Source organism: Euprymna scolopes, chromosome 31 (genome assembly GCF_053919585.1).
Source record: "Euprymna scolopes isolate OS-2025 chromosome 31, ASM5391958v1, whole genome shotgun sequence".
NCBI lineage: Eukaryota > Metazoa > Mollusca > Cephalopoda > Sepiida > Sepiolidae > Euprymna > Euprymna scolopes.
The window spans coordinates 89,238,812-89,251,904 of record NC_136512.1 but is presented as its reverse complement, the minus strand read 5'-3'; the positions used below and the strand labels follow the sequence as shown (position 1 = coordinate 89,251,904).

Below are 13,093 nucleotides of genomic sequence, written 5' to 3'. Positions count from 1 at the left end.
TGTGGAAGATACTGACAGCGCAAATGAGGGAACAAAGCTACCACTCCCTGAATAACTGTGGACTCATCCCCAAGGAGCAGAAAGGATGCCAAAAAGGAAAAAGAGGAACACATGACCTATTATATATAGATCAAAAGATCCTAAAGGAGGTAAAAAGGAGGAGAAAGAATTTAGCCATAGCATGGATTGATTACAAAACAGCATACAACAGGATCCCCTAAGCATGCATAATAGAATGCCTAAAAATGTATAAAATACCAAGTGGGATCACCAACGTAATAGAAAATGCAATGAAAACATGGAGACTGGAATTGACAGCTGATGGACAACACATAACAGAAATTAACATACAAAGAGGCATCTTTCAAGGAGACTCACTATCACCACTACTGTTCATCATAGCCATGATGCCCTTGAACAGTATTCTGAGAAAGTTCCAAGCCAGATACAAGTTCTGCAATACAGAGGAAAAAATAAACCACCTGATGTACATGGACGATCTGAAATTTTTTGCAAGGACCGAAAAGGAGCTAGAGACACTAATCAACACTACCAGAATCTTCAGCCAAAATATCCAAATGGAATTTGGAATGGAAAAGTGCGCACAACTAGTTATAAGAAAGGGAAAACTGGAAACGACAGACGGCATGGAACTACCCACCCAAACATAAATGAGGGCACTAGGAGAACAAGATGACTATAAATACTTGGGAGTTCTGGAAGCAGACACCATCAGAGCAACAGAAATGAAAGAGAAAACTGGAGAACAAGAAAACTCCTGGAAACAAAATTATATAGCAGAAACCTAATAAAAGGTATAAATACATGAGAAGTATCACTAGTAAGATACTCTGGACCGTTTATAGAATGGACAAAAGAAGAACTGAGACAGCTAGACCAGAAAACCAGGAAACTCATGACCATGCATAATGCACTACACTCAAAGGACGATACTGACAGACTCTACGTGAAAAGGAAAAACGGCGGGAGAGGACTGATCTTTATAAAGGACACGAAAAAAGAACTAGAAAAATACATAATGCAAAACACTGAAAGGATAATTATGGCAGCGAGAGACACTGAAAAAAACAACAAAACAGAAAACAGAGAGACAAACGACAAAACGAGAAAAGAGAAATGGGAAGAGAAACAACTCCACGGAAGATTCATAAGAATGACAAAAGATGAGAATAACGAAAACACCTGGGCATGGATGCGAAAAGAACATATAAACAGAGAAACTGAATCTCTAATAACTGCAGTACAAGATAACTCGATAAGAACCAACTATATCAAAGCAAGGATAGATAAAACACAAGAAAACAGCAAATGCAGACTATGTGGACAGAGAGACGAAACGATAAACCATATAATAAGTGAATGCAGCAAACTGGCCCAAAAGGAATACAAAAACAGGCATGACCAAGTGGGGAGGGCGGTGCACTGGGAATTATGCAAACGACTGCATTGTGAGCGTACAGACAAATGGTACAAGCATAAACCCACAACAGCACTCAAAAACGAGAACCACAAAATCCTATGGGACATGGACATACAGACGGACAAACCCATCCAAGCAAAAAGCAAATCGTAGACTCTGCTGTCCCAGCTGACCACAGGGTGAGTATAAAAGAAAAGGAGAAACGAAGCAAATACACAGAGCTAGCCAGAGAGTTAAAAGGGATTTAGATGATAAAGAAAATCAAAATAGTACCGATAATAGTAGGAGCACTAGGAACAATTCCGAAAAACTTCGAAAAAAGAATGGCAGAAATTGGAATCAGAGGAATAAGTGCAAAAATATAACGCCTAACGATAAAGAAAACAGTTGAAATATTAAGGAAAACCCTAGAATGAGGGGAATAACACAAGACAATATAACAAAGAACCGTTACAGGGAATGGAGAACGCCGAAGCTGCATATCTACAAGTTCTACACCACCATCATTCATCCCCCATTGTTTCATCACCCCCCCCCCAATAGAAAAGTGATACCAAAGAGCTGAGAAGGGTCAAGGAGGATGGAAAGACAGAGGAGAGAGCGCTGGTTAGACCTCTGCTGGACAAGCGCGAAGAGAACTGGGATCGTGGGGAGGCTTAGTGCCACTCAAATTCCAGTATAAACGAATGACCACTACAAGCGAGAAATCAATGGCATGAGACTGTTGCGATGACGCAAATTTATTTGCAAATGCTATCGAAGGAGATGGAGAGAGCTGGACGTCTGGGGAGACTTGTTGTCACTCAGCTTCTAGAGAATACCACAGGTTTCCAATCAGATCGTTTGTTGACTTGTGTGAAAGCTCCATGTTAGCCAATAATAATAATAATAATAATAGTAAGAATAATAATAGTAATAATAATAATAATAATTATAATAATAATAGAAATACTAATACTAATAAAGAAATAATAATAATGATAATAGAAATACTAATACTACTACTACTACTAATAATAATAATAGTAGTAGTAATATGTAGAGAGAGAGAGAGAGAGAGAGAGTTATATCCATTAAGAATGGAGCAATTTATGTAGGAAATCTTAAGCGAGAGAGCTCAATGCATAGCAGAGGAAAGATAAAAGTTAAAAGAAAAAAAAAGAAAAAAAATCTTAGCTTAATCAAATGACAAATCTCGACCAGCTCACTTATCTGAAAAGGCTCTATTGGTTTGTTTGTTTGTTTGTTTTTGAATATCAACTCTTTTCAGGTTATTTAATGCCAAATCCAGTGATTTTGAAGAACAATTTTTTAATAGAGTATATTTGTTTTTTTAAGTCGGTTTCTATTCAACCCATAGCTGGGGCCCTAACAGGTACTACCACTCTGGGTCAGAGTGGACCTGGGAGCAATGACAATTAAAGGGTGGCTCCACACTCCCCAAAGCCCGCAAACTGGGGCCTCACCATCAGATATAGTTTAAGGTCATATCCAGGACCGGTTCTATTGGGTTGAAATAAATTTATAAGATCTGGCTGGGTTTTTTTTACCATTTTACCTTGTGTGTGTGTGTGTGTGTGATTAAACTGAAATATGAGTTTAAGTAATAAAAAGAAGTGTCAACTTGAAAGAAAATTGTCCAACCTTTTCGTAGTTCATAAAGTGAGACTTTGTATCCTCGTTTGGCCATAAAACATGCGTTGAGCGAACCAACCTAGAAAGACATGTAGGAAACAGTGTTAACAAAAAGCTAAACAAAAAGACAGAAACAATGTTAACAGATGCTCTTGGGGGGGGGCGGGGATGAGAAGGGCATTTATGGTAAACAAAGAGAAAAATGTTTTTTTTAATCAAAATCAAAAGATTCGAAAATATACCAGCCAACATCGAAACTACGGTTTTGAGTTTTTGTCAAACACGTTCGCGTACATACACTCACATTCACATGTATACACACACGCTAACGTACACACATGTACTTCACATATAGGCGCACACGTACGCACACATGGGCAACGTCACTTCCCTTTTCAAAGGAAATCCACACATGCGCAAAAGACCACCGGAAACACCTATAAAAGCAAGAGCAATAAGCAGCTTTTCTTTTCGGACCAGCTTCCGAGCTGAACGGTTTGACAAACCAGCCACCTCCCTTTCGGGAGGTGCGCGTGCCTCACGCCACTTGCTACCATGTAGGCCAAAAAGCTAACAAACAGTACGTACACTTTATACGCTTTCTCTCTCCATGAACTGGATTGACCTTCTCACTCTCCTTTTCCCCTTTTGCTTTGGTCCATCAACCAGACAACTCATCTACAACTCGTGCCTGAGAACAACTCCGCGTAGCTGACTGCTAACATGGCACGCAGCTTAACTGATGCAATCCTCTCTCTTTCTCTTTCTACGTGCCGGTCGGCCATTTCTAGTTCACTACATTACTCACTTCTCTTCCCACGCGCGAACAAACGATAGTGACCCGAACATGAGATGAACACACATTTCCTTTTCTTTCTATACTACCAGTCCCGCAACAAACGATGGTTACACCCGCGCGGACATGAACACGTGTTATACCTAAAACATTCATTCTTCGACAGTAAATAAACGACATGTTTATCCTATCCAGCAATTGAGTTTTTGTTTCCTTCATTCCATTCGTTTCATTATTTTCTTTTGTAACGGGATTAGGATTTATATATCCTAGTCCTCTACATGTCTTAGTATTGACCCGCGGTTCACCTCGTGCCTTAGGATTGACCCGCGGTTCACCTCGTGCCTTAGGATTGACCCGCGGTTCACCTCGTGCCTTAGGATTGACCCGCGGTTCACCTCGTGCCTTAGGATTGACCCGCGGTTCACATATTGCTACAAGATTGACCAGTGGTTCACATATTGCTTTAGGATTGACCCAGGTTTTATTTCTTTAAACAAATAAAAACTTTGGTACATTTTTGTTTTACAGATCCGTGTGGAATGATTAACAAATGTATGTTAACATTGAATTTTTCCTTGACATATATCCATCAGAAAAAAATGTTATTATAGCTTTGAATTAAACAAAAATTAAGCTTATGACATTTAAACTTCAGTGTATAATCAGATATGAACACGTGATCTTCATTTCTTTAATAAAAGAATTTTAATAATTAGCCTTTGAATAGATCCTCTTTTCATGCCCATATGATTCAATGAGATGAACGTGTGTATGTGTGTGTGTACGAACCAGTTGGCTACAATTACAAGCTTCTTTAAAGGGTTAGTTTCAGACATTTTCACCCCGCCTACATCATTCCTTCATTCCAGCTTCTAGGTAGGATGTTGAGTGGGGGTCGGAGTATGAGGGCAGAAATCGGACAATGGGGAGCCGAGTGTGGTTGTATTTATTTTACAGACAATAAGAAGAGCTACAATAAGAATAACCTACAAAACTCATCACGAGATTTGTTTTATTATGAGATTACTGTTTTGTTGGTGAATGGGATATTTATGCTGCCCGGGGGGGGGTGAAGGGGGGGGAGTCAACGAGTCTTTATTTTAATCCAATATTGACTTGCTTGGATTTTACAAGCAGACGATAATTATAGACGATTAACAAAAGAAATTAGTGATATCTCTAACACGATTTCATTGATTTATTAATAACTCGTTGTACCTACTTCTCGTCGCCTAGGATTCATTAATGGCATTTTAATGGCATTTTTGATTGTGTCTGAAATTGTTATACACTGCTGGCAAAAAGAAAGTCTGCACTTGTAATTTTTTCAAAAGCTGGAAATTTAAGCTAAATTTAATGTAAGTACAGTATAACTACTATAATTTGAACATCCGCTTCGTTCAAATTAGAGGATGCTGTTCAAGTTTCGTGATAAAAAAATGTGCTGCAGTTAACTTTAATTTTCTAAGAATTAAGAAATAGTAAATGAAATTCATTGCTATATGATACTTGAAGTATATATTAAGTTGAGTTTACGATATATTGCAAGTAAGAATTGTTAAATATTATTACCAGGAACAAAAACATTGAAAATAAATTAAATCTACTCTTACTTGTTAGGTATTTATTCCTGTTATCATCTACTGAAATCATACATTTATGCAAAATACAGTTTTTTATTTATTCATTGAATGAGTCTCATTGCAGTTTCTATTTTCATCGATTGACCTCTCCTGCGCAGCCATTGTATTCCGTAAGTGATCACGAAAATCTACAATTTCTTGGTTCTGTAGCTTCTTTATGATTATATCTCTTCGGAGTGCCATTGCTTGCAAAACATAGTTGTCACTAAAGTAAGGACTTTTTTCTAGAAATTTTATAACCGTTTCCATAGACTTTTCTGCATAATCCCATGATATTGCTCCATCAGAGTGTTCTTGGTTATTTACATTAGGGTCAAGAGAATGGGAGCTGTCGCTATTTTCATCACCATTACTGCCTTCAGGATATTGATCAGTAGTTTCCTCATCTTGTTGCACCTACATTTCAACATCATTTGCATTAAGTGATTTAAGAACAGCGTTTGGTTTCAAGAATTTTTTCTAGACCAGATGTATTCTCTGATTCTTTCAGTTCATAAGCTTTTGGCACTGGGCATAATTTACCCCTTTTGTTAATGTGCATGCTCGAACTTGATTCCATGCACTTGCGAGAGAAAATATGGCATCTTTGATAGTAAAATGGCGCTGAAAATCGCTTATACTCACGGTACTATTTATCATATTCATCATGAAATCATTTCTGTAGAAACATTTTAAGTTCCAAATAATCCCTTGATCCATAGGTTGGATGAGAGAAGTCACATTAGGTGGTAAGTAGCACACAAAAATATTCCCGCAAGATGACACTAGTTCTGACTCAGGAGGATGTGCTCTACAATTGTCCAACAGAAGCAAGCACTTTGAATCAGGTTTACCTAATTCAAGAAAACGCTTCTGGACAACTGGCACAAATTCTTGCAAAAACAATTTTTTAAACAACTGTTGATTCATCCATCCATTCCGTGAAGAATAATAGGACACTGGCAAAGGCGAAACTCCTTTCAATGCTCAGGGACACTTTGATTTGCCGATGACAAGAAGCTTAAGTTTATGAGTTCCAGAAGCATTAGCACATACCGCCACTCTTAGTCTTTTTTTATTTAATTTAAATCCTTTTATTTTCTGCTCCTCAGATCCGACTAATGTTTTTGTAGGTAAGCACTTCCAATTTACGCCACTTTCATCAGCGTTGTAAACATCCTCTGCTGTTAAACCATAATCGGCGATTATCGTCTTGAATTTGTCACAATAATTTGATGCTGCATGTGTGTATCATCAGACCGTTGTTCACCTGACATTGTTAATTGTCTTATACCATGTCTACTCTTAAAGCTCCTAAGCCAGCCTTCACCGAATTTCATATCTTCTGCGATATTCAACTCTTCCTTAAGAGATTTTGCTTTAGCAATTAACATGGGCCCAGATATTGCAACACCTTCATTCCGTTTTGCTACAAACCACTCATGCAATATTCGATCGAATTCAACTTGCTTTGGTGCGAAGAGTCTTTCTTTTGACATGTCTTTTATTTGAAGAGAAAGTAGCAGCCTTCAATATTTCCTCCTTTTTCTTTTTGATGTAAAACAGTGTACTTCTTCAAATCTCATAATCTTTCAATATAACGCTATTTTCAACTCCAGCATCTAATTTTTCTATAATTTGACGTTTTTCGAGTAAAGTCAGTGTCACTTGTTTTCTTTTAGAGTTGCAAGCCATTGTGATGGGTTGTTTTACACTATTTTAAATATAGCAATCCGAAAAAAAAAAAAAAAATTTCCAGTTAGTGTAAATTAATTATCAATAGCTAATCTACATTAATTACATAGTACCAATATTATCATTTCTGCACAATATCTGACTAAACTATGTAAACAGTTTTACTGCAACTCCGCATCAAATATGCTAATACAATTCCAATGACAAGACAGTTCAAGTTTAGAGAAAGTCCAGGTTTAGAAGAAGTCCAAATGAGAGGAAGTCCAATTTTAGAGGAAGTTCAAATCAAAGGAGTTTTACTGAATTTAAACAACCTATACCTCATTTGATTCGCCTTTTATTCCTCTATAAGTTTACGTGTTCATATTTGATTTTTAATTGAAATATTATTGTGTTCACGTCAATTTAAAAAAAAATAATTTCAAATTGAAGAGGCAAAAAGGAAAAAAAATTCGCTTAAAACCAGCTTAAATTATCCCCCCTAAATCAGTTTAAAATATCCACCAACAGGCAACAAAGCATCTCTGATCATAATTGTTGTTGTTGCAAGTTATACAACATAACATTTAGTCCATATGCCACGAATTTCTCTTGGTGAGCATCAGGAGCTCATTAATCTCCACCTTTCTAGTTTATCCAATTGAAAAATTGGCTGCAGATTTAAATGTGATGAGAAAACGGTATGAAAGACTGTGCAAAAGTACCAAAACACCGGCAGTGTTCATAATGCCCCTAAATCTGGTCGTACTAGAGTTACTTCTAACAAGGAAGACAATGCTATCAAGATCTGCAGCCTAAGAAACAGATTTGAAACGGCTCCCCAAATCCAACAACAGTGCAATCTTGTTAAAAAGTGCTCTCTTTCTACTGTCCAGAACAGATTAAAGGAATTTAGTTTGCGAGGATATGTTGCAAGACGCAAGCCAATGATTTCTGTAAAGAATAGAAAGTGCCGTCTGGACTTTGTCAGATGCAATGAAGATCATGACTCTTCATATTGGTCAAAAGTGCTTTTTAGTGACGAAAGCAAATTCAATAGGCTAGGCAGTGATGGTACTCAGTTTCAACGCTGCAAGGTGGTGGAGGTTCAATTTTGGTGTGGGGCATTATTAGTACCAATGGTCCAGGGCCTATAGTTCGCTTGCAAGATCGAATTAATTCAACCAAGTACATTAATATGTTGACTGAGCATTTTCTACCCTACTTTGATCGGAATTCGGATGATAATCCCATCTTCATGCAGGATAATGTTCCCATTCACACAGCTGGCAATGTCAAGAGGTTCCTGGAAGAGCATGATATTCCGTCTTTGGATTGGCCTACACAATCTCCAGACCTCAATCCTATCGAAAACGTATGGCATTACATCAAGCAACAGCTACGTAATGATAAAATTTCAAATTTGAAAGAACTTTGGACAAAAATTAAAGAAAAGTGGGATGCCCTTTCCCCGGAGTATTGCTGCAGTCTAACTCAAGGAATTCCCAAAAGATTGCAGGCTGTCAAATTGCAGAAGGGCTATGCTACTAAATATTAACTAGTTCATTGTGTTCCTGTTGTATTTGTGTTGCATTAATGTCCTAAAGTTACATTTAAATAACAAATTTTCATTGTGTGGACTTTCTTTTTGCCTCCTCAATTTGAAGTCATTTTTTAAATTGACATGAACACTATAATATTTCAATTAAAAGTCAAATATGAACAGGTAAAATTATAGAAGAATAAAAAGCCAATCAAATGAGGTACAGTTTGTTTAAACAGTTATATTAAATTTAGCTTAAATTTGCATTAAAAAAAATTACAAGTGCAGACTTTCTTTTTGCCGCCTGTGTATTTGCTAATGACATCACACTTTATAATAGACGTTAAGAAAAAGCGAATGTACACATTTCCAAAGCAACAACAGTAACTTTAGAAAACAACCTCTAGTCGGTAGTGGAATCGGGCCGTAAATGGTGGTAATATTCAATGCTACTAAGGCTAGGCTTCTTTCCTTTAATAATTACAAAAACCCTTCTCAACCTCCGATTGCCATAACAAATAACATCCCACCTGAGCGTCCATCTTTCAAACTTCTTAGTATAACATTCACAGATAAAATGAATTGGAACAAATACATCGAGGACATTGCCAAGGTTGCTGCAAATAAAGTGTGCTCCCTCTACCATACTAGAAAGAAAATTATTCACACCGGAGAGCACCCTATATCTTTTACAAAGACACTACTCACCTAAACGAACGGGGAAACAATAAATGGAAGTTAAAAAAAAAAAAAAAGAAAAGGAGGAGAAAAGACAAAGGAGCAAATAAAAAAGGAGCAAATTAAAACTAGACCCGGAAAGCCAATTAAGTCCAAATTTTATTAAAGAAATAAAAAAGTCGTTGCTTTGTTTTCTAAAGCAAAGGTTAAGATTAACCATAGCAGCTATTACAACACAGAGATAAAGAAACATAAAACTTAAAAAAAAAAAAAAAAAAAAACAACAACAAACATATATGAAAGAGGTATCTTCATAAAAGAATTCTTCGCACTCCTACCGTATGCAGACAGCGGCCATCTTTTTTTGGTGAATTTCAAAAAACTGTCCCCAGGCGGCGCTTCTCAGTCAAAGAACAGGGGACGATAACTCATACTTTTGGGGAAATTCTTTGGAAACTTTATCTTAAAATGGATGTGAATTCCCTAAATATGCGCGATATTGCATTGTAGACGTCGGACATCCGGGAAACAATTGCCTTGTTGCAGGCTAATAGATTGTTGTCTGTCACGGAGCAGTGGCAATATGGACAAAGCGTGGTATTGCAAACCAGCAGCAGCAGAAGCAGTAGTAGTAGTAGTAGTAGTAGTAGTGATGGATTCTGCTGGGGATGTTGTTTTAATTCGAAAAGGTTTTTACCCGAAATATTGTGCTATATGGACTCCGCCATCAATTTGACACCAAAGGCAAGTACGATTTGTAATTAAAATAAATATAATAATAAATAAAGAAAAAAAATCATTTTCATTTTTACATTCGTCTTGTTATGCTTTTTATCCCGTTTGTATCTGATACATCTCCGCATTGTAAACGCCTTCTATATATTCGTTTTACATTTTTACAAGATTATTTTTAGCACTTTTGCAATATACGGATGCCAACCATTTTTTGGTGCGTTTCGTCAAAGAACAAAAGACGATAACTCGAACTTTTTGGAAATTCTTCGGAAACTTTATCTTAAAATGGATGTAAATTCCATAAATATGCGCGATATTGCATTGTTGACGTCGGACATCAGGGAAATAATTGACTTGTTGCAGGCTAATAGATTGTTGTCTGTCACGGAGCAGTGGCAATATGGACAAAGCGTGGTATTGCAAAGCAGCAGCAGCAGTAGTAGTAGTGACGGATTCTGCTGGAGATGTTGCTTTAATCCGATAAATGTTTCATTTACATTATTAAATTGTTGTTGACTCTTCAATGTTGCTTTACTTCGAAAAATTTAAATCATTAATTTGCTTGAAAACAAAAACAAACAATTTTATTTTATAAAAAATCCAACATTGCTTTAATTATAAAATTGTTTTAATCAAATTATATTTTCTTACGCAGACTTTTCAAGAAATGTGTTTCCAATTATATTTTGGTACATTTTTATACAATAAATATTTTGTTTTTCAATTATTTTATGTTCAGAAAAAAATATGTTTGTTACTTTTTTGCCATGTTATTTGATCAAGAAGAAATTGATAGCCTCCGTCTGTATACTGCACAAGTGCCGAATTCTTTAAAAGAATTGAAGAATTGTCGCCTCGAGAAACAAAATAAATTTATCTAAAATGATAACAAAATGAAGGGTAAAAAAAATGAGAAATATTCTCGCTTTTCTACTTAAATCTTAAAAAAATAAATAAAAAAGAAACAGTCTTACTTGACTCTAAAGCTGAAAAGTAAGAGATATGAAAAAAAATATATAAAAATCATCTTTTTTAAGTCTTTCTTTAAATGTCCACTTCTCGGTCTTTCCCTTTCTTTTAAAATAAATACCTTCATTCTCGGCCAAAAGTAATACACCCCACCTTTTTTTCTTAAATTACCATTTTCCTTAAAAAGGGAATTTTTTCTCAACCGCTTAGTATTTATATTAATTTATTTATTGCGGACTATTATTCTCATCTTGCGTAGTTGTTATTTCATGACATTTCAGCCAACTATTCCTCTGGCCTTCGTCAGGTGGTAACTGCAACGGATAGGAACTTCGAATCTCCTAATTGGATTCTCAGCAATCACTGCCATCCATAGTTGTTGTCGTCTCACCATGTTTTGGCCAAGAAAGCCTCTGGCCGGCTTTGGGTAGGATTGAAACCGCTATCTTCAGACAATGCTCATCTGGAACCATAGAGATTCAACGTCTCTATCAACTGTGCCATGGGCCCCGAACAACTACTAAAGCTGAGAATAATAGTCCACAATAAATAAATTAATATAAATAATACTCATCTCAATAATGAATTCCAATTAAAATTATTTTTTTTTTTTTTTTTTTTTTTTTTTTACACGGTGGTCACCACTTATCAAGGCCCGGAAGCCACTCAGGGATAAGGGTTATTGCAAGTACAGTACGTTAGTGTGGAGATTTAATGAAGTGTTTACTTAAGAGGGCGGTTCATTAGGAATTTGTTAACGTTGGACTTGAAGACATCCAAGTTGTAGTCAGGTGGGAAGCAGGCAGACGGAACAGAGTTCCACAGGCGTGCAGTTCTAAGAAAGAAGCTTTGTTCATGGAATCTACGTTTTGATTTAGGCACAGATAAAATATATACGCTTAGTATTTGTTTTTCTACGGATTTGCCAATAAAACTTGTTCAAGTTCTTTAATGAAGAGGAAATTTATTTTCTTTCAATTCTCTTCAAAAGGGAATTTTCTTAAATGCTGGAGACAACCGAAAATTCTGTTTTTTCTTCTTTTTCTTTATTCTAGCCGAGCCAGATTTTCGACGTCTATATTTCTTACAAACGAAATTTAAAAAAAAAATTTTTTTTTAAATAAATAACCACTCGTCAGGTTGAAATATCTGGAACAAATTTCTCCTTTTGGTAGGGCCAATCCACCCTTTAATTAAAAAGGATGAAATAAAAAGTATGTTGAATTTCAACGCAGCACCAAAATATTTGTATTTTTCTGTAAGGAGAATCTTCTGGAACCTTTAACGGCAACCGAAAAAAAAAAAAGAAAAAAAAAAAGTAATTTATCTCCAAAGAGGTAATTCTAGATCTGACTAAAATGAACGCCGCAAGAAGGCACCGCGCAGAGGAAATTCTTCCCCCAAACAATCCTTTACTCGTACCACACAAACCGAAAGGCCGAACATATAAAATCAACAGTATGGTTTTTGATATGACAGGAGCGTGTTCAAAATGAATGTTTCTGTGTAAAGCACAATTGCACTATTATACTTGACATTTTCATTTTAAACTTAATTTCAAGCCATTATATCCGCACAACCAATAATGCCAGAGATATAAAATCAGCAGTAGGTTCTTTGATATGACAGGGGCACGTTAGAACACAATTGAACCATGATACTTGACTTTTGTATTTTATACTTCAATTCAAGCCATCACATATGAAAAATAATTTTATGAAATGAACAGTAGGTTCTCTGCAGTGCAATGTAGGCTACAATGAATTGTGGACTAAGTCACTGCGGAGACGCACGTAAAGCTTGCTCTCAGTGGACCACGATAGTAGAGAGGCAATCAGTCAATTTGATTGAAAGATGATCAATTTCATCAATTTCGATGACCAGAATAAATATGAAAGTCTGAAGCATTTGCTGATTATTAAATCCTGGGCAACGCCGGGTCTCCCTACTAGTATATAATAAAACAAGTCAAGAGTTTGATAGAAAGATCCCCGATT

The 13,093-nt window shown here is 36.2% G+C and overlaps 1 protein-coding gene across 3 annotated transcripts in view; it reads right to left on the bottom strand.

The window, feature by feature from the left end:
• Positions 1–13,093, bottom strand: part of LOC145255850 (kynurenine 3-monooxygenase-like) — a 68,529-nt gene that overhangs the window by 32,581 nt on the left and 22,855 nt on the right. Inside the window, exons 1-2 of one of the 3 annotated variants that reach the window (XM_080114603.1) lie at positions 9,731–9,805; positions 3,086–3,155 (exon numbers count right to left, since the gene is read on the bottom strand). The exons of 1 other annotated variant lie outside the window; for it this stretch is intronic. In XM_080114603.1, the coding sequence (XP_079970729.1) occupies positions 3,086–3,131 (46 nt within the window). In that variant the 5' untranslated portion in view covers positions 3,132–3,155; positions 9,731–9,805. Of the gene's footprint in view, positions 1–3,085; positions 3,156–9,730; positions 9,806–13,093 lie in introns of those variants that run through there. One more of the 3 variants, XM_080114601.1, reaches the window with a different exon arrangement.